Raw genomic sequence first — 22,970 nt, 5'->3', positions numbered from 1 at the left:
GCTGCCTTCAGATGTCTTATAAAAATTGTTTACTTCCTTGACATCTGAAGGGAGGGCATTCCACAGGAGGGCGCCAACCTTTGGCCTCAACTCAGGTAGGTGATCCACCTCTTGGTGGTTTTGTTGCCTTTTCAGTACTTTCCCCAGTGCTATAATTCTCCTTTAGAGATGGGGTGACTATATACAACTGCACTAATCCCACCCCCAGGACCTGTTCAGCAGGCAGATACAGTGGTGCCTCGCAAGACGAAAAGAATCGGTTCCGTGATTCTCTTCGTCTAGCGGTTTTTTCGTCTTGCGAAGCAAGCCCATTGACGGATTAGAGGATTAGCGCTATTAGCAGCTTTTAGCGGCTTATCAGTTTATCGGATCAGCTGATAAGCAGCTTAGCGGCTTAGAAAAAGGGGGGGAGGAAAAAAACCCCGCAGGAACTCGCAATACATTTTCGTCTTGCGAAGCAAGCCCATAGGAGATTCGTTTTGCGAAGCACCTCCAAAATGGAAAACTCTTTCGTCTAGCGAGTTTTCCGTCTTGCGAGGCATTCGTCTTGCGGGGCACCACTGTATTCATATGTGAGACTGTCAGAAAAAACATGTTTTTGAATTCTTTAATATGATTAAGGAAGTTATTTCTTGCTTGCTGCTTAACATCCATTTAGCTGCACGTCTTGAGGCCTAAACTCAGATGGGATGTCTAGAGTGTCTGGGCTTAGCAAAAATGGCCTGCATTGTCCTGGTCCTGCATTGCCCTATGAAGTATCTGAGCATGACTATTAATTCTATATAGTCTCCCATGTGACTAGTTGGTATTTAGGATTCTTACAAGCATTAGCTCTGGCATAGTATATACAATAGTTTTTCAGTATAGTATTATGGTTTATTGGGTGATTCCGAAAAAAGCAAAGCACAAACCAGTCATTAATTATCTTGGTGTGTAATTGTGTGATTGCATAGAGAGGATGTTGCTGTTTGGTTGAAAGTTCTCTGTTTTGTGCAGAGGTGTGTGTCATAGCATAGGTGGGGAGGTGTACTTGTGTGCTTGCAGTTGATCGGCATAGTTGTGTATTGTGTGAGTACTTGTGATTGCAGGGTGGTTATGTGGTGCACACAACAGATTGAGCTTCAGAATGTCCCAGTGGGCTCAAAAGTGTTGGTAACCATAGCTGCAGTCAAACAATATCTGAAGGTCACCATGTTAACTACTGCAGTGTTAAAGTCATTTCACATGTTATGGCAAGGAGTTGTTCTCCATCATCCTGCTGATATATGTAGTGTATTCTGCAGCTACCAGCCTCTAATTTTGCTGGCTAGAGTTGCTAGACTATTTAGGCTCAATTTAAAGATTGAATGCCTTTAGTTGGAATTAACAGCAAACCATCAAATTATGTTTACCCTCTTCCTGCCCATATAGTATGTGACAATTTTTTTGTTTCATTTGCACTGTGCAGAAAGGCAATTTAGGAATATTGTGTTGTGCATCACGATTAGATTTTGAAAATGGGTTATTTTGCTTTTGTCAGGTTTTTTTCTAAATACACTTTACAGTTCACACACAATAAATCTTTGCATCGAGGTATCCATCCTTTTTAGTGCATCCTATAGCGTTGCAGCATTTTATAGATGCTTTCAGCTGGCATGCTGAAGCTTGCCTTTTACAATACTAGCTGGGTGAAGTGATGTGCTTTGGCTTCCTGCTGCTTTCATCTTTATATTTGTCACAGGCTGTATTGGATTTCGACATTTTCTCTGCTTATTTGCTTGTTCTGTTTTAGAGTCAGAACTTATTATAGTTGAAATTGTTATTTCACTGTTATGATTCCCATATCCATACATACTGGAATGAGCTTGATGTTGCCATGGTGAAAGAAAATGTGTGATCTAGTGAGGTGTTCCAAGAGCAATCCACAATCCAGTAAAGCCAATGTGATTGGGATTAAGCCCCATTTCATTACAACTTTCTACAGACAGCAAATTCAGCAGGTAAAGCTCCAATGGTGAGGCTGACTGGATTCTACTGCCAGCTATTCACGTCCCTTTTTGTATCCCCCCCCAAACCTCAAAACAAAATACAGAGGTACCTCAGAAGTTGAATGGAATCCGTTCCGGAAGTCCATTCGACTTCTAAAACGTTCAGAAACCAATGTGCGGCTTCTGGTTGGCTACAGGAAGTTCCTGCAGCCAATTGGAAGCTGTGTCAGATGTTCGGGTTCCAAAGAACGTTTGCAAACCAGAACACTCACTTCTGGGTTTGTGGCGTTCGGGAGCCAAAACATTCAACTCGCAAGGTGTTCACAAACCAAGGTACGACTGTACCCATCAGAGTACAAAAAGAATTCAAAACAGAGTCAAGATCTTAAACATTTTAACAGATGGGACATCCATGCCCAGAAGCTATTCACATCCTTATGAGGTTACTTCAGCACCAGTGTCAAACCCTGGGGTGTGAGTTGTTTCATTGTATGGATCTTTGCGACTGAGAGGTATAGTGAGGTGTGAATCAGAGAAGAGTTAGTACTGATGATAGCTATGTTTTTGACCCAGTGTGTCCTTGACTTAGAGGAACAGTTAGTTTTGGATTGGAAAATAAATTCATCTCCCTACTCAGTTATGTGGCAGCCCTAAACATGCATATTAGGGAGGAATCTCAGTGAGCACATTGAGGCTTACTTCAGAGTGAGCATGCATTGGAATATGCTGTACTCTCCAAATGCTTTGAACCACAACTTCCACCAGCATGAAGAGCAACATCTAGAGGACACCGGATTAGGGAAGTCGTGTTAGAGAATTTACAGTACGTCTGAAATTGCAGAATTACACAGGGTTCATTCTCTGCTTTCTGCCTGCTTCTAGCCCAGCTGGACACCACTCCAGCTATTGTCCTTCTTGCTGCCAGCCAGTGAGGGAGAGGGACCACCTATTTGCTCTCAGGCTCAGAGCAACATCCTTTGTCAAACTAAGGACCATACTTAGGCCCAAGAAGCTGGCTTGGCTACTTCAACAATTGAATCCTCCAAACTAACAGCAATATATATTATTAATACACAAATTTAATAAAGGGGAATGTCTGATCAAATAATGTAAAGTTCAATATTTCCAAATGGAAAATTCAATTCATAGAATCAGAGAACTGTAAACAGAGGCGGTTTTAGGGTAGTGGTTCAGCTGCACTGGGCACCACAACAATGCTGTAGAATGGAGCGTGAGAGGTGGTGGGCATCAAATTTTAGTGTTGCACAAGGTACAGTGGTACCTCTGGTTACAAACTTAATTTGTTCTGGAGGTCCGTTCATAACCTGAAACTGTTCTTAACCTGAGGTACTGCTTTAGCTAATGGGGCCTCCTGCTGCCCCCACTGCGCGATTTCTGTTCTCATCCTGAGGTAAAGTTCTTAACCTGAGGTACTGCTTCCCAGTGGCGTAGCGTGGGGGGTGCAGGGGGGGCCCGGCCGCACCGGGCGCAACATCTGGGGGTTAGGGTTAGGGGGCGCAAATCCACGGGTTAGGGGGCGCAAATCCACGGGTTAGGGGGCGCAAATTACTTGCCTTGCCCCGGGTGCTGAAAACCCACGCTACGCCACTGCTGCTTCCAGGTTGCAGAGTCTGTAACCTGAAGTGTTTGTAACCCGAGGTGTTTGTAACCTGAGGTACCACTGTACTGCTGAAATTTGAGAGTCCCAAGTCCACCACTGTTGTAGAGTTGGAAGAGACCCAATGGATAATCTAGTCCAACTCACTGCAATGTAGAAATCGTAGCTAAAGAACCCCTGACAGAGGTTTGCATTAAGCAGGAGCTACATCTTCCTTGTGCAATTGTTTGGAAGCAACATACAGAATATTTGAGCAAACAGAAAAACAGATTTAATGTTACAAAGATCATAAAATGCCTTGGATTCCCAGAGATAATTTAGTATAGAATTGTTAATAGATTTATAATATTAAAAGCAAATAAAGTTACATCTGTGTTAGTTTAGTTGAGTCTACCCAGGAGAAAACTGGCTTACACCCAACTCCTCTGGCTTTTCATTTAAGGATTGTGTTGCTGTTAAGGGTCAAATTAGGCACAATATGATTGTACTAATGCAATTAATGTGCATGTTTTCTCTTGTGTAAATTTCAGCCAAAAATGCAATGGATGGTTTTGTTTTGTCAACAGTAACTATGGGGAAGAGAAGTTTAACTCTTTCACTCCTAGCCAAAAATCTCCTCTCTGAGGCTGTTATTTGCAGGGATGAATGTAGGTAGCTGAAGGCCTGTTTCTTTATGGGGAGGAGGGCATCAGCAGCATGCTGTGGGTGTTACGATTCAATAAATGCATTCTCAAACTGACTTTCCCTGCGCTGCACAGCAAAAGTAATTATTCCAGGCAGCTTTAGTGTTTGCAACCGTTGTTTCTTTCCCACCCATCTTCACTGGAGTCACTACTAAACTATTGCAAACTCCGCCAATCTCTTCAATTTCTTTAGAAGGAAGAGAGCATTGTCAAGGTCGTCACCTGGAAACACAAATATCAATAAGACTTGACGCTCAGAAGAGAGATGTGGACTTTTCAGAAATACTTAATGCAATACAAGAAAGTAAGTTACTCTGTGGGGCTCAGATTCTTAACATTGTAGAAATGTTAATGGAAATGAATATATACTTGATTAGTTGAAAGGGGGAGGTGGGAAAGGAACAACAACGCATACAAGTGTGATTCAGATAAGGTGGCTTAATGAAAATCGTTGTATTAAGCGGTGGATTCAGATCTACAGAGTTCAGTGTAAAAGGACTAATGAAGAAATTTTCAGTAAATCTTTATTAGCTTTTATTTCTTTCTTAGTGGGATCTGCATGCAGAACAGGTAGAAACATTCTTTAGAATATTTATGTACTGCTTTTCAACAAAAGAAAAAGGTTCTCAAAGATTTCACGTAGAAAAGGGTTGCTTCCAAACATGTGTTGGGCTTTCACATGTAGAATTTCCACCCTTCAGCAAAGGTACGGAGTCTCACAATGTGTCTGATTGCCTACAGAGGATCTCACTTGGAGAGCAATACATGCCTGGAAGCACCTGCCTCCTCCCGCCAACCACATATGAGAACAGATTTGATAATGTCTAGTGCCAGGAGGAGAGGGCTGCTAGACTGTTGAACAGCTCTTACAGCCAGGGGCTTAATATTGCAAATGAATCATTCAGGTATCACAAATGGGGCATTGACAGCAAGTTATTTTCCATGGAAAGTAAATCCTAAATAAATGGGGGGGGGGAGAATATGGATGGGGAATGTTGTGTTTATGCTGAGAAGAGCTTGCATGCATGACGAGCAAACAACCCCAATAAACACCAATCTGGGAGCATCTGAGCCTTGAAGAAGGTAGAAGGAATGGTTGTTAACAAGTTGTCTTCTGTGATGGATTGCAGAGGTGAAATTACACACATTTATGATGGAAAAAAGGCTCTGAAAACAAATAAAGAGAAGCGCTTCTCAGGATTTCTGACCAGATCATTTGTTCAAAAACTTTTACATTTTTTAATGTGATTTCCCCAGGAAAACTGTGCACATAGAGGGAGTTTTTCTCCCAATGTTGGGGTACATACACTGTTCCATGTGCACCGATACTCATATATTTTTATGAGAAGGGGGGGGAAGAGCACCTGTGGCATCTTGGCTGAATGTGACCATTAGCCTAATTTCATGAGTGTGCCAAGGAAGGGGTGGCAGAAAGAGAGAGAAAATGGGGTACTTTGCCCCCAACATAGTGTATCTTGAAAGAGAATGCAGCGTTGCAGAAAAATGGTTTCCCAGCCCTGCTATTGCATAGAGAGTTGTGCACTTTAAGTAGCACTAAAAATAAAACATTATCATGCTTACATTTTTCTCAATTGTAAAAAGTTCTCAACTGCGTCTTACTCTCTCTTTCTTTTCCCAAGTGACCCACCCTTTGTAATTAGATATTTAACCAAATGTGAGCAACAAATAGGAAATATTTATAAGAAAAGAGCAAAAAGTGAGCTGGTCTATTGGTTGTTGAAACATGTTGCATTTTTATATTACGTACTACCAGACATTTAGAAAGCCTGGCATTGTTGTTCAGACTAGTTAGAATTTTAAAACCAAAATATTAGTTCAGAAAGCCATAATTATTTCACTCCAGTTCTCAAAACAGGTTTAAAGGTGTGTTGGTATGTGACAGGCATAAGTATTCCTGGTGTTAATATAATTTACCACTGTTTCACAATTTTGTGTTTCTTTTTGTGTTTAGATTTAACTTTACAGCTGTAGTTTCTAAAAGTCTGGTTCAAAATATTTCTTATTAGTTGTGATATGTTCCTATTCTATATGCATTTCATTTTGATATTGTTCATTTTGATAGATATTTAGAAAAAAATGTTGATGGTTTAGATTGCTGTTGTTTTTAAATTGTTTACCTTAGTTTTGTAAGACGCACTGTCCTTTTACTGTAAAATGTTTATAGATAGGTAGTTTACTGTAATCATGTGTTTTTGTTTTGCTTTGTACATGAGCTGCCTTGGGAGGCCCTAAAAAGTGGCATGGAAACATTTTTAATACATTTTGTCTGGAAAGAGCCAAAATAGATTATTTACCAAAGCAGCTCACATTAATTAAAAGGGAACACACAGTGCTTAAAATAACACTTTGTTTACAAATGAAAAGTCATATAAAGAAGAAGCAATGAAGCATTTCACTCCTTTGAACAAAAATTCTCCATTTTGGTCCTTTACTTTCCAGGCTTTGTAGTGTGATGGCGCACATGGCAATAAGTTCAACAAGGCTGCTGAGAACTAGTCAGTATTCAATGGAATACTGTTGGAATGGAGTTATTTATTAGTTATTTATTAGTTTAGGAATTCCAAGAGACAAGAGGAATTTATTTATTTGCAGCTGCTCCGAACTGCAAAAACAGGTTTTTGTGTTATGTACACTACTTCCAGATAAGCATGCATAGTATTGAGCAGCAAATTCAAATGTGCTCTCCTTCATAGGGTTGTAGCCTTTATGTGTCAAAAATAAAAGTGGCATAGCAAGTGTACACCCCTAAAAAAAAGTAGGCACAAAATGCTTACATTTGTGGTCCCTACTTGTTACTTAGAAACCACATTTTTCATGCTGCTTTTTTAAAAACATGGATTTGTTTCCCTATTCTTGCATTATATTATCTCACAATCTTAACTTTAGCATTGTTAGATGCTGAACAATAAAAACCATGGCAAGCCAGCAGCCATTGCATTTCCCCCCTTATTCTTGGTGAAAAACAGATTTCTTTTTAACATGTTATTCTGTTGAACTTTTGGCTGCCATCCTCTCTAGAATGAAAACTAAGCAACGAAAGATCACACAAATGATACCAGAAGCTATTTCAGACATTTCCCATTAGTACTTGTGCCCTTGTGAACTCTAGCTCATGTAATAGTGTGTCTGTCTATTATAATGAAAAGGGTTTAACAATATTCTGCATTCAACTTGAACGTTACATTTTCCCAGTAAGCACCGTTTGCATGAACCTGTTTAAAATGCAGTCTTACAGAATGCAGCCACCAAAAACCATACCAAGTCATAAAAACCATAGCCAGAGTCCTGTCTGTGGATACAGTGAGTGATGTATCCACACACAGAACAGTTGGTGTGGGAACCAACCCGAGTGGTGGCAACCCTGGACTTAATCAAGATTGGGTCCTGTACTTTGTAACTTGTTCATAAATGAACTAGAATGAGCAGTGAGGTAGCCAAGTTTGCTGATGATACTAAATTGCTCAAAGCTCTTAAAACAAAAAGAATCCTAGAATTGTAAAGTTGGAAGGGACCCTGAGGATCATCTAGTCCAACCCCCTGAGACTGTGAAGAGCTTGAAAAGGACCTCTCCAAACTGAGTAGAATGGGTGCTTCCCCATTTTTCCACTCCTACCTCCTGAATTACTTATAGCAGTGTATTCATAATTAAACATTCTCTCTTGATCTTCCCAGTGCCTTACTCAGATATTATTAGTATCAAAACTGAATTTAGCATTCTGGTGCATAGAGTCAGTGCTGTAGAATGGGTGGCTTAATTACAGCTAATGGCACAGGTGAATTTCCAACATTAAAATAATCCAAGTAAAAAAAGGAAAATTATGCCATATCCTTTTAAAGTTCTTTCTTTCTGGAAAAAAAAATATATATAATCAAATATTCTTTTTTTAAAAATGTTGAAAGGTTAGCTATGCTTTCTGTTGAAATTGCCACACCAGGGTGCAAACGGATATGGATTCTGTTCTGTTAATGTTCCTGGACATTCTCAGAAAATAAGGTGGAGCGAGGAGGAGAAGAGATGTGTTGCTGACTCACTCACTGTGTGTAAGATGTCACACTGTGAGGATAGTCATTGGCAGTCTGGTGAATGAACCACCCGGACTAAATGCTTACCTGATGTTGGTGGATGTATTTTCAGCAGCCTCTGAACAAAAGGGAGCAGATTTGGTAATGGAATTCTTCCTAAAAATCTGTAGGGAGGGATAGGGATGCTGTGCGCTTCACATCAGTTTTGTGCTTCTCCTGTGCAGTGCGTCCAAATGCACATATGTAAAAGTTGGATTTATGAGATTATAAAACGGCAATGAGAAGCTTTTGCTGGAACAAGCTGGAACACAGCCTATTTGCTCATTCAAAATGTTTGTAGTAATTGCACTGCTTTTGACTGCATGCAGTTTTCTAATTGTATGTGTGACGTTTGTCGGTCTCCATGTAAACTGAAATACGATGGCATATTTGAAAATAGTAGGAAAATCTGTTTAACAAATAAATTAAAAAATAACTGGGAGCGGGGGGATCTCAGCAGATGCAATAAGTAGAAAGCAAGCTTCCAGTTAGTTGTGAGCTGTTTGGAGGCACTTGCCCCATGACTGAAGATGTACTGTGCTTGTGGCAGTGAAATTTTGAACCTGATTGGCTGTGCTGCTGTGAAGGGGCGGAGTCTTTTTTCTGGACGTTCCACGCTGAGGGGAAAAACAATAAGGGAAGAGCGAGTTCAACGTTTTTCATTTCAAACAAGAATTAAAACCTTCCACAACTTTAACGATGAAGACTCCTAAAGTCCAGGTTTCAAATGAAAAGGCAGAGGTGCAAGTACATCCCTGGGTTGGGTGCATGGGATGTAGACTGCTGCCTCTCTCCTGCTGCTGGCTGCCATTTTTATTTCCCTGTAAATATCTGGAATGACACTTTGTATATTGTATTGAATAGATAATGGAAAACCTATAAATCTTCCAAGTACTATGTATGACTTTGCTCTGGATTTGTTTCCCCCAGCCTTTTTTCTTTCTTTCTTAAAGGAAAAATATAAACATACTGAGATTTGACTTTTTATACAGAGCAAACAGGGATATTTTTAAAAAACCTGTATGTTATATTTAGCCAGGCACAAGTATTAGATGCTATTTGGAGTCATGTTTTGCCATTTTTAAAACAGGGCTTTATCTCAGCAAACTTTGATGAATAAATTTGGGTGGAATTCCATTCAGAGGTTACAAATCTACAAGATTCAACTTAGGGCTGGAAACACTTTGCGGAGGGAAACATGCACACCAGTCACCACTGCCTTGAAGCTGCTGTGGTCATTCAGTACCACCTTTGACCTGTTGGCTACATTATATCATTGTTTTGGATTTACTTATTAGCACTATGAAACAGATAATTTGTGACATGCAAATTATTTATGTTGACTTTGATGTCTGAAACATACACAAAGTTGAGATCTTATTTCATGTTTGTGAGCAAAGCCAGTATTACTTTCAACGTTAATGTATTATTTTTTATTATTGCTTTTTAGTAGCCAAGGATGTCAATATTTTCTTTGATGAATTAGAAGGCATAGCCAGCCCTTCCAAGGACGATGAATCTTTGCTTCACCACGGTAATTTGACCAGTACTTCAGAGGATACTAGCAGATTGGAGGCAGTGGGAGAGGTAAGAAGCTTTATATGTCTCATTTATTTGTGGGTTTCCATTGCTGAAATTCAGGTCATCTCTGATTTTACAAAGGTTTGCTGGGCATATAGTTTAAAATGACTTCGCAGACCCACCCAGTCATAAATTTAACACTAAAATCAAAGTTAACCATGATTTCATTAATCTGCAGACAATGGAAGAGAGGTTCCAGACATTATTCTTGACTATTTGAAATAAAGCAAGCAGATTTATCAATCCTTATATCTAACATACATTGTACATGAAGGTGAAAACATAATTTTTTTTCAAATGGACTTGTAGAAAATAATTATAAGTAAATTATGCTCATTGGCATATAGATTTGTCAGTATTTGAGATATGACACTGCTTCCCTTTTCTCCTTTCCTTATCGGGTTTGCAGCCTGCCTAAAACGTCCCCTAAATGTGCCAATATTTGTTAGTTGGCTTGTTTGTTTGAGAACTGTTGTGGTCACCCCATTGATTGCCATTGATTCGGCTGATCTGGCTGGCTAGGCGGGTGTCCCCTTCCTCCCTCACCGCTCCATGTGCGTCCCTCCCGAAGCTGCGTGCTCGGTGGAAGAGGACGACTATCCCAGATAGAAGGAGTGTACCGTTCTTCGGTCAAGGGTATACAATAGCTGCGCTCCCCTGCTAGAACCTCCAAGCTCTCTCTCAGCCTACCTCATAAGATTGTTGTAGAGGAAAGAACTATGCATGCCATTCTTGTGGAAGGGCATATTATAAATATTATATTTATTCTATCCTGCCTTTCTGTCCTGCACAGTAGGTAGGTAGCAAACAAAATTAAAAACATAACAGTGCTAGTAATTAAAAAGTAATAACATTCAGGTAACAGCAAAAATAAATCTAAGTTGCTATTTATTCCAAAAGCATGGGTATCTAAATGTCAATGGGTCACATGAGTCTCCTGAGTCAGGGAGTTCCACAGTTGAGTTCTGCAACTGATAGGACCCTGTCCTGCATACCTACCTGCTGAGCTTCTGCCATGGATGAGATCTGGCAGACTGGTTCATATGGGAGATTCTGATGAAGTGTGATTCATCTAGCTGTATGATGCAATGTTAATCTGATAACTTTAGTGATTATCATGTAATAGTTTTATATATCAGACCTTTATATTGAAATCCTTTTGTTTGCATGAATAGTGTTAAATCAAACACTAATATAAAGAATGGAACAAATGATCTGATTTTTCTTCGCAGGGAGTACCAGAAAAAAATAAAACCAGTGGACTGTATTTTAGGGATGGAAAATGTCGGATTGACTACCTCTTGGTATACAGAAAATCCAACCCACAGAATGAGAAAAGAGAAGTTTTTGAAAGAAATATCAGAGCAGAAGGACTTCAAATGGAGAAAGAGGTAAGAAGGATCCCCTAGGAAACATTTTCAAAATTCAAATCTGCTTGTAAACTTTATGCAAACAAGGATATTCCCATGCAATTAATGATTTAACGCATTTGATCCATGACCCCTTTTCATTTTTTTGTAGTTATACTAACCAGCTTGGCATGTCCACTCTAAACATTTCAGTTGCCAGACCTGCTCCCACTATTCCTGACTATTGGCCAGGCTTGCTGGGGCTGATGGGACTTGTGATCCAAAACATCTGGAAGAAATCATGTTGGGGGTGGCCGACTTAGGAGCTGTAAGAATGTGACAATGGAGTTGTAAGAAACTTGCAAAGCCTTAAGCACTTTGCACAGGCTATTCTTCATGAACCTGCCACAATACATTTCTCTCTCTATTTGCTTAGCTATATACTTTCTTTCTTAAAGTATATATGACAAACTCAGCATGTAAAAATTACTCCATTGTTGCACACTCTGAATACTCATGAATTCTACTGCTTGCTGCCAAAGACTGTATTTTGATGGTTTTTCTTTAGCTGCGTAGCCCATAATTCTAATATACATTTATTGCATAGAATCAAAGGGAAAGTTTTACAATATTGTTTCTCAGTTTTTACAACCCAGAGTCTTCACTACTGAAATATGCATTGTTAAGCAATTCCACTTGAAGACTATTGGAACAGGCTTTTGTGTCTACAAGTCATAATGAAATAAAACACTGCTATGCAGTATTGACTGCAATGATAGAAGAAAGTTAAAAGCATTACTGTTTCCAAAGCTAGGGTGCATTTTTTCTTGGAATGGTCCTTTCTCAAGCTGTGCAACATATACATCTCAAACAAAACTCCTGACATTTCATTATTCACTTCCTTTCATTTTATTGTCTCACTGATATCCAGCTTTATTTCTCATTCATTCCATTTGATTTGGTGTGTGACTTCTTTTGTAGTTCGGCATCACTCAACATTTCTAAACTTCAGGATGATCAAAATGAGGTTTTGTTGTTTTAATGTGGATTTTAAGCACAGGTGTGGATCTCAGCAAAACACTGTTACCTGTGTGTAAGTAAGTCTGTTGGCTCGAAGAAGAAGAAAAAGGGATTTCCACTGGATAGGAACCTTTGAGCTCTGTTAGGGTGTCAGGTTCTCTAATGCACTAATAAATCTGATTTTAATTTTTTTATTTACTTATTTATTTAATTAGATATTTGTAGACTGGACTTTTCAGTAAAATACAGCAAGGCAGCATTCAATATACAGAATTACAGTAACTTTGCTAACAGCAACAGTTATAAGCATCAAAGCATATTAAAGGAAGGCACATGAGAATGCCTTCAGAGCTAATGTTAAAAGATGTCCAGGTTCAGATAGGTGTAGATACTCGTCCAAATGACCAGTATCCAAACCATTTAGCATAGGATAGTCTTCAAACTTTTGCAATCAGAGACTCACCTTTAAGCCAAACATGTGTTTGAGTATTCATTTCTTACTTGCTTTTTGAAGAACCATATATTTATATGTTGGTAATACTGCTGTTGCACCCCACCTTAGATCATACTGTTTCAAAAGCCAAAAACAACTGTTTGGACTGTGCCCAGAAATGTAATATGATCTGATTGTCCAGCAGCCCCAACAAGGAGTCTAGTGGAGAATTTCTCAGGCAGCCATGTTCTGTACCACCTCTAGTTTCCTCCTTACTCAGCGCTGCTAGAATGTTTTGAAGAAACTCAGCGATGTAGAGGCACTATTGAAGTGCAGGAACTGAACACAAGAGTCCCAAAAGTCACACTCCCAAGCAAGAGTCCAAAAAGTTAACCAATCTATTTTGCACACATGCAGATACACAGAGTACATAGTAAAATAACCTATGTATTAGGATGAGTTGGCAGTCATAGAATAGTGCAAGTAGATAAATAGGTACCACTGTGGCAGGAAGGTAAACAGTGTTTCTGTGCACTCTGGCACTCATCACAGTCCTCCGTTGTGCCAGAAGCGGTTTAGTCATGACCTGTAAAGCTGTCTCCTGGCTCCCTCGGCCTGAAAAGTGAGAGGAGCGCCACACCGCATAGTTGCCTTTGACTGGACTTAATCATCCTGGGGTCCTTTACCCTTTTACCTTACTATAGAATAGTGTTTGGTATCATTCTCTACTAGGTGTGGGAAACCTTTAGCACTCTAGATGCTTCTGAACTACAACTTGCATCATCCCTGGCCCTTGACTATGCTTTCTGGAGCTGATGGGAGTTGTAGTTCTGCAACATCTAATAATAATAATAATAATAAATTTTATTTATATCCCGCCCTCCCCAGCCGAAGCCGGGCTCAGGGCGGCTAACAACACTAAAATAGTGCCACATTATAAAAACATCATAAGAATTAATTAAAATCAAAATTGATGGCAAACATCTGGAGGGCAGATGCTCTACGCTGCAAACATAGTAAACTTAGAAGTTTTGCTATTGCCTCATTCACTTGCAAGGTCTATCCTGGCACTTTGGCAGATGATGGCATGACTGCTGCTCTGGAAATAAAGTCCTCAAGCCCCACTCTTATACTTTACCTCTCTACTACGCTACTGAAAATGCTTCAGGACAGTGCTGGTTCTGCCACAGCCGTGCCACTATTTCCCAGGGTAGCTGCTTTGATTATAGCTGAAGTGAATTATTGGGAAAGGAAGTCGTTTTCAGCCATATCCTTTTTTCATAATGTTTTGGCTTGCAAATAAAAAGATGATTTGCAAAATGTAGCCTGGGGAAAAAGATCAATATGAAATATGACTTAGACAAACTGGGAACAGTCCAGAGAATTAAGTGCACGTAAAAGCCTTTTTTTTCAGAGAGGCACTTACTGATCGGATTTTAAAAGGTGATCATATGAGCACCTACATATAGAGTGGTCATTTGTTTAAACCTTTCCAGATAAATGGGCCCCCAAAAAATGTAGAATCTCATTCATGGTTCCATATGGAAGCATCTTACTAACCCTAAGTAACCTTCCAGCATACATTTCCATATGATCCCCTTGAAGTCTATTGAAATTGATCCCTTTCGGTAGAACAGGTGCAGTGACGTGGCTAAGGGAACTATGACTCAGGGATTCTCTGTTTCAAATTTCACCCGTGCCACAAACTCACTAGAAAAGTTACTCTCGCCAAGCATAAGTGTTTCCGTAATAGAGATAATAATACCCACTTTTAGGATTGTTCATATTATAGCTAGTTAAGACATGTGAAGTACTACACATGACAATAAAAAAAATTGCTGTAAATTGGTGAGTAGGTGGTATATGACACCTGTTAGAATACAGGGAAATTAATAAGGACTACTCATCAAGATGCTGGAAATGCAGAAAGAATTAGAGGATTTATATCACATGTGGTGGGAATGAAATATGGCAAAAGAAAAAGAAAGGAAGAAGATTATAATTAAAATATTAGGGTATGAAATTCCTTGTCACACACATAGTTCTTGTTGAACTATGGGAAGGAATCAGTAAGACCACAACATAAAGAATTAATTAATATATGATAACAGATGCTAGGATTAAATGTGCTAAGAAGAGGAGCCAGCCATGTGTTATGTACTCACCCTGGGCCAGCAGGGGGATACTGTAGATAGTTATGCAAATAAGGGATCGAAAGTGACATTCAGTGATTGGATAGTTTTAGAAAGTTGTTACAGTAACCTTGTACTGGAGCTCTATATAAGCAGGCTGACTGAACCCTTCAGTTTATTGGTATAAAAAAAATGCATTGGCTTAAAAAAAGAAGAAGATTCAGGGAAGCAGACCTGAGTGTTTTTCTTATGACACAACACACATGGCTTTGTTTTGGGATGTTTTACTATCCTGAGATTCATTGGAGTTCATCTTGAAGTAGGATAATGTTCACCAAAACAATTTGTGTTTTGTTTTTCAAGGGTCTGGGTTACTGAGGAACAAAATTTCTCCTCTCATTCTTTGTATTGAGCCATTTCTCATAGTTTCAGTAATATCTTTATCTCATGTTAATGTGATGAATGGAAGGAGAAATTAGAGATGTAACAAGTGCACATCCTTGAGTGATTCCTGATAACAGTCCACCAAAGGGAAGAGAGAGGCTATAAATAATAGTTAAGGATAATAATAATCATCATCATCATAATAATAACATACCTTTACATATGATTACACTGAAGAAAATGATTTTGTGAAAAGGTTTGCTCACTTTATTTTGGCACATTAAACCCACTTCCTTGCTTTTGCAACAAGCTACTTAATCCTCTTGTTAACCCTACAGAAGCCAAGGCAGTTATGATGATGATGATGATGTTAATAATAATAATAATAATAATAATAATAATAATAATAGCAGCTCTCCCATCTGACTGTGTTTCCCTAGCCACTCTGGGTGGCTCCCAACAGAATATTAAACAAAATAAAACTTAAAAACTTCTTCTAAAAGTCAGGTAGTTGTTTAATTCCTTGACATCTGGTAAGGAGGGCCTTCCACAGGGTGGGTGCCACCACCAAGAAGGCCCTCTGCCTGGTTCCCTGTAACCTCACTTCTCTCAGTTAGGGAACCGTCAGAAGGCCCTCGGAGCTGGATCTCAGTGAACGCTGAACGCTGGGGGTAGATGTGTCCCATTTCACACACCAGATGGCAGAATTATTGTTGATGTTTTAGCCATAGCATACTCAATGCAGCATTGAAATGATTGTTGGAAAGAGTAAGTTGATTTTCTGAATCTAAGTTTCGTTTGCAAAGCTGGCAGTTAGAAAAAATATATATTGTAAACTCTGCAAATGTGAAATGAACCACAGGGAAGGAATAAACATTGAGTCACCGATGCCACTCTTAGCATGTCTTGTGTTGCTTTTCTTAAATAATTCTCATATCCACTGGCAGAGGAAGAGGAGTGCGGGGGAGCACACCGCCCCCGGCAGTGGGATCCCAGTGGGGTGCCATCATGGCTCCCCCCACCCACGCTGGGCACCACGCCCCCTCAGGTGGCCCACCATGCCCCCAGGACATGCGCCACGCCCCTGTGGGTGGCCCGCCATGTCCCCGGGATGCTTGCCAGCCTGGCCCCCGCCTGCTCTCTGCCCCCCGGTGCCGGAGCATGAAGCTCTGCCACTGCTCACATCACTGACTTCTAGTTAGCACTTTTTTTGCTCACATTGGACACAATTAAAAACATTTTAGAGAAAGGAGGCAGCCACTAAGAAACTGGCTAAATCATCCTATTTATGTTTTACATACTTCTTCACATTTGTTTAATAACATGCAGCTTGTTGAACTCCTCTACAAAATTCCTTCTGTTCAGATAATGGTGTCTCTGGCATTGACTTCAAAGGATCAGTGTGATTTCACCCTGCATGTTTAGATATTTTAAACTATTAGATACTCATCCAAATTTGAAAGGCATATCCCTCCTCATTCTATTTTGGAGTTTTGGTGATAATGACACTCCAGACAGAAGGCAGAAAGCTTGTTCCCAAATAGATACAAGGAATGGATGAACACCCCTCTGCTTGCCATTGGGGATTATGAGCATTCCTTGTGCACAATTCAGAGACTTCAAAGGATTTTGCAAGTGCTCCAAAAAGAAAGAAAGAAAGAAAGAAAGAAAGAAAGAAAGAAAGAAAGAAAGAAGTTGCAGACAAACCCTCCATCATTATCCTAGATAAACAGTGGTAAAAAGAAATAAGTCACTCAAGAATTATTAAACGCTCATATGTGAAATTGCTGATTGTCCAACAATATGGTCTCCATACTAAAGAGCTAGGAAGCAGCCAATACAATTCCTTTCTCTAAAATGGGATCCTGGGAATTAGAGGCTAGTAAATTGTTGGAAGGCATGTTTAAGCATATAGGAAAAGCCTATACATAAAACATATAGAAAAAGAATAAACATGATTTCTGCAATGGTAAGTCTTGTCTCACTGACCTTTTAGTGTTATTTCAGAGTGGGAACAAGCATCTGGATGGGAATTATCCAGTAGACATTATATATTTGGACTTTGAAAAAGATTTTGACTAAGTCTCTCATCAAATGGTCCTTGGGAAACTTGGGTGTCTGATCCAGCAGGGCTTTTATATTCTTACAGTTCTAACACTGTGGGAGAAGAAAACAATAATAAATTGTTATTATACACAATAAGGCATGTCCCATGTTATTTCACAGAGCTAGTTTGTGTTAAACCGGGGTGGTTAACGATAAGAAATGCAGTTGTTAACAAATAAAGCAAAGAAATATTATAAATATTCACAACAATCATACTGTTACGAGTTATGGGGGACAGACCATCCCATATACTCTAGATTCAGTGAAGGGTTATAATTTGAGGGAACTCATAAATTCATGAATTCAGCAAGGATGGAAATAATACCAGCCAACTTCCTCATGAGGTCAGCCTGGAAATGGTTTACTGGGGGGCGAAACAAAATGGTAAACCATCAGCAAAACATCAGACTTTTGAGGCAGGGTTACTAAGGTAGGGTTACTGTTGGCCTGATGTAAGCAACAGGGAAAAATTGCCTTTTGCAATGGGCTTGAGAAGCAGATATTTCCAGGGTGAGCTGAAGTCCTCCCAGACATTTGTTCTTTAATTACCTTTGAGATTTTCATCTTGTGAAGTGGCAGGTAATCCATGAGGGCTTAACTTTTAGAAGACATCCAAAGATCAGTCACCCTAGGCAAAGGTTTCTTCTAGTTTGAAATGCAAATCCATTAACAGAGTAAATGTAAGTAGTCCCTTATGGGGTTTAATAAAGTCCTTGTTTGAATAATGATATACAAACTAATGAATACCTATTGAGCAGGTGAGGGTTCACTGCCAGCTATCCTTTTCATAGACTTCACAATGACTTGTCAGCCAAAAATGAGGCATTAGAATGCAGTTGTCTGTGATCTTTCATCACTTTATTTCACTCTTCCTTGAATCTTCTGGGGAATGTCATTTCTTCCCACCCAACCAAAAGAGGCTGCAATACCACCCTTCAAATGAAGGGCCCCCAAAAGAAAAGACCTTGCCTGGTGCTTAAAAATAAAGGTGGCAGCAGGCATGCCTCCCTGGGCAGAAGATCCCACAAGTGGGGTGCCACTACTGTCAAAATCAAACCCTGTGGAACCTCACATAGAGTTTCCATAGGGCTGAACAGTGCTAAGTACCACCCTCTCAAAATGGCCACCACAAAGCAGTGCCACAAACTTGCAACTCGGATAGCTGTTCCAGAAGAATACCATGGTTGGTGGTATTGAAAGCAACTGAGAGACCAATGGTTTTGCTGGATCTTTTTTTTATAATAGCAGCAGACACCTGCCCAGCTTGATAAACTGCTTTTGAAATTATCATGTATGGAGTTGCTATGGTTGGAGGGAGGGGAGTCAGAAGTGTGCCTCCCTTGAGGATGTGAGACTAAAAGCCCCTCTATCTCTGGAAAGTGGAAGCCATCCCAATGCCAACTATAGCTTTTGTAGTTCAACATGTCCCTGCTGGGAACATGCGTTACCTAATTACATCAGTGTCTACAGCTCCCTGCAGCACGATGAACTATTTTAACATCCATTTCCAGAGGCATGAATCTATTACACTAATTATATTCCTGTATACTTCAAACCCTTCTAAATGGTATTTTTCCTCCATGAATTAAGATGTCTTTGAAAACAAAGATAGAAGCAACCATAAAATGCCCTAAAGTGGTTGCCTACTTTGTCCTATAAATTTAAAATTTCTGCTTGAGGTAAATTCTGTGCTACGGTGCCAAGATGTCTCCCTGTGCGGAGAAGCAGTAAAAGGGTTGAGGCATATAATTAAAAAAAAATACTCTGTATCTACCACAAATATGCATATGTGATGTTCCATGTATGTGTACCTGCCAAAGAGATGTGTGTGCACTTGTCAGTCTTCTCTGACGTTGCTTATCCATTAAGCATGTTGGACAACTGAATCTTCTTGCAACCTGTGGACTTGCAACCAGTATCTGGTGCTGTTAAAACTGATTGTGTCCTCCATCTCTCTTGTGGCTAAGAGCATGCCCATTCCCTAAAATTAGCTTGCTAGCCTACTAGATAGTGTTTGGGTTTTTATGTTGGGGTGGCAGTCAATTAACAAACTTTTTGTTTGTGATCTGTCTGATAAGTATGTGTAGATACATTCAAATTTGTCATCTGAGATTTTAAAGAACCCAGGCTTGAACACTATTGCAAGGATAGCAAACGGAGAACATCATAGAAATGCATGTGCAGTTTGCAGCACTGAAGTGACCTCCCCATGGTGCAAGCCTGGCCTGGGCAGTGTCTATGGAGGTCCTGGCCTCCCAGATAACAAGACCCCATTCTTGGCCTTTCTGATGTGGTCCAAAGGATAGCAGAGCAATACATTTGGCACCAGCTTGGCTTGCAGGCATTGCCAGAAGGAGACATACCATGTGTGGAATGTGCAGTGCCATATATCAGCTTCTTTGTAGAAGTCTGCCCATGTGGATTATCAGAAGGGGAATGGCACCAAATATTTTAGTTTGTCCCAAGTTGCGACATCTGTAGTTCTACAACAATATGTTTCTAAACCATAGGGATTTTCTAAGCATTGCATTGCATGGTCCATTAGTTAAATTCTGGGGGTGGGGCACATGGAAAAACTAAACTGAGAAAGCTAAATATAAAGAACCTTATAATGTCGCTCCTTCTGAAGTCACGGTCCTGCAAGCGAGCAAGGACTTGCGCACTTCCATGTGTATGTGGTGAACCTGCAAATTGTTAGAGGTGGGTGAGGCAGAATGTTCTGTGTAACTTTCACAACAACAGACACTTGACAGTTTGCTAGCAATTGTACTATACTAAAACAAGTCATGTGATTTATTTATTTTTGTTCTCAAGAGCCATAGCAAATATATCTTAATTTGTTTTGCTTTGATGTTTATGCACTTCTCATGTTCTAAAAGATGAATGTCATGGTTTCTAAAGTGAACATTCTTTGAAGAACTGACTAAATGTTGTCTGTTTTGATCCTCGTGTCTTTAAAGATGCTTTGATACAGCAAGTCACTGTTATGGCAGTGCTCAAAGCCCCAAAGATGATAATTTCATGAAGCAAAAGTATTATGTTTTTTACTTGGATGCATAATGATATGCTGGCAACCCAGGCTTTGAATTTAAAACCTCACACTATACAACTAAAGAATCCAAATTATCCCAGTATAATGCAGAAGGCATTGCATACATTTACACAATTTGCAACCTTTGTCAGTCCAATTTATTTAGGGTTTTCTTACAGAATTTAGTGGGGGAGGAGATTCAGTTTTTATAAAGGGCTGACAGGGGTGGGCCAGGGTGGCTAGATGCAAAACAGGAAGTGGAAAGTGCAGCAGATGCATTAGAATTTCACTTGTTGCTGAAATTCCCTCTCCTACACAGCAGGCACAGAAGCCCTCTCCTCTTTTTTACCTGCCCACACTAGTGAAAAGCCACATAGCAGAGTACAGCCACACGCTGGCAGCAGTGAGGTTGATGGTTGTAGCTTTATAGAGACAACACGAAATGGAATGGGATGCTTCTGGGCTTCTAGGTCATGTGGCCACTATGATTACACTTAACTGGATGGAACCAATGACTCTTAGGCTCTTTTTCTTCTATTGCAGCAGTCTGTAGTTTCTAAAAGGAAGACTGGGATAAGGTGGGGAAATGGAAACACTTTTTCTTTCTCAGGAGTGAGATGCAAGGACATGGGGAATATCCACAGGGGATTTCAGGAGTCTTAAAAGGTAAAGGTACCCCTGACCATTAGGTCCAGTCGCAGACGACTCTGGGGAATCTCCACAGGAGATTTCAGGAGTCTTATTAGCTTTGTGCAAAAGTGGAAAAATAGGCTCAATGAGCTGAAAGGATGATGAGGTAACATAGGTGTGGAGGCAGACAGAAATTGGGGTAGCTTACCAAATGGAAATATTCACTCAGTATCTGAAGCCCCCACAGACTTTCCTTGATACCTTAGCAGATACTGCAAATATGTTCTCAGTTTTTTCTCCACAATTTTGTGTACTAAGAATTTGTTGTTTGGGGTTTTTTTTAAAGTCGTACTTAAAGCTGAATTATTTATTTCAGCTATTAGATTTCTTGGCTTGCTTAACAGTTAGATCCTATGCATGCTTTCTCAGAAGCTCCACTGTGTTCCATGGGACTTGAGTCCTGTGGCTTGCAAACTATTTACAGTGGTACCTCGGGTTAAGTACTTAATTCATTCCGGAGGTCCGTGCTTAACCTGAAACTGTTCTTAACCTGAAGCACCACTTTAGCTAATGGGGCCTCCTGCTGCTGCCGTGCCACCGGAGCACAATTTCTGTTCTCATCCTGAAGCAAAGTTCTTAACCTGAGGTAATATTTCTGGGTTAGCGGAGTCTGTAACCTGAAGCGTATGTAACCTGAAGCATATGTAACCCGAGGTACCACTGTATTCAGATTACAGGCTAATAAAATATCTCAGCTTCAAACTTCAAAATAATACTTTACCAATAAGATAAGTCCACATATTGGTAGGATAACTTGTAAAACCAATTTGTAAAATATATTTGGAAAATGTGTCATTCTTTTTAGCAAGTGATCTCCCCATACCCAACAGTTCTTTTCTAAGCCTGAATATTTTCAGGTCTTACAAGCAAGCCAAGACTATTTTCCTCTTCTTGACTGCATAATTTAACTGTTGCTTAAGTGGGAGCATAGGCGCCGACTCCATGGGGCTTGAGGGGGCTCGAGCCCCCTCAAAAAATTTTTTTTGGGGGCTCAGCCCCCCCAATAATCTCGGGCGCCCTTCCAGCAGAGCGCCGGGGGCGGGGGCTCCTGCCTCGCTGCTTCGCAGCACCACCACCACTGCCAAGGCACTGCTGGGGGGAATTTCCTTCCTCCTGGCGGTTTCAGCCCCCGCGAGAACAGGGGAATCCCGACTGGCCACACCTCCCAGCCAGCCAATCGGCTGGCTGGGGGGGCGTGGCTTGCCCTATTTAGGGCCGGAGCCACTTTATTTGCATATTCATGAGCTTATTTATTATTCATGAGCTTTCCCGGGCCCCCCCCCAATATTTTTTATAAGTCCGCGTCCCTGAGTGGGAGTGTCATTTGAGTGTGACAAAACCTTTTTTTATTTTTGCTATTCTAAGAGAAAGTATGATGAAATATACTGTTGATAAAAACCTTCCCTTGGTACAACTTGTTTTAGTCTTATAAGGAACGGGGGGGGGGGGATCCTATCTGAAGTTCATAAATCTATTGTGAGCACTGCAGTTTTAACTGACGCAGAGCTGAAATTTTATGTGGTTTTTGAAGAGTGCAAAAATCTCATTGTTGCAGTGGTGAGAAGAATGTGGTTCTTTCTTGTGTGGTGTGGGGAGCTGTTTGTTATAAGCACATAGGGATTGGCCAGGCGCAGGCCTTCAAAGGGCGCAGACCCAGGCGGGTGCAAAAATCGGGCCTCTCCACGCCTATACAGCTCCTTGCCAAGGGTGCAAAGGAGCCTGGGTACGCTTCTGGTTCTAAGTAATAGACGCTTATCTTTGAAGATGGTTTGTAAGCTTATATGCAGAGTGCAGCACCCTATCTCTCGACCCAGACTGAAGTGACTTGGCTGCTACCTACTTTTCACCTGTGCTCCATCATGATCACCAGAATATGCTGAGAGCACTTGCCTA

At 40.4% G+C, this 22,970-nt stretch overlaps 1 protein-coding gene across 6 annotated transcripts in view; it reads left to right on the top strand.

The window, feature by feature from the left end:
* The window catches only part of ANO4 (anoctamin 4), a 146,500-nt gene that overhangs the window by 67,918 nt on the left and 55,612 nt on the right, over nucleotides 1–22,970 (top strand). For 4 of the 6 annotated variants that reach the window (XM_081209443.1, XM_081209442.1, XM_081209444.1 and 1 more), the window contains 3 exons: nucleotides 4,462–4,572; nucleotides 9,802–9,938; nucleotides 11,165–11,323. In XM_081209443.1, coding sequence (XP_081065569.1) covers nucleotides 4,462–4,572; nucleotides 9,802–9,938; nucleotides 11,165–11,323 — 407 coding nt within the window. The remainder of the gene's footprint in view (nucleotides 1–4,461; nucleotides 4,573–9,801; nucleotides 9,939–11,164; nucleotides 11,324–22,970) is intronic. The other 2 variants (XM_081209446.1, XM_081209445.1) reach the window with 2 other exon arrangements.

This window comes from Podarcis bocagei (genome assembly GCF_964188305.1).
Source record: "Podarcis bocagei genome assembly, chromosome: 10".
NCBI classification, from domain to species: Eukaryota; Metazoa; Chordata; class Lepidosauria; order Squamata; family Lacertidae; genus Podarcis; species Podarcis bocagei.
This window is presented reverse-complemented; position numbering and strand designations above follow the sequence as displayed.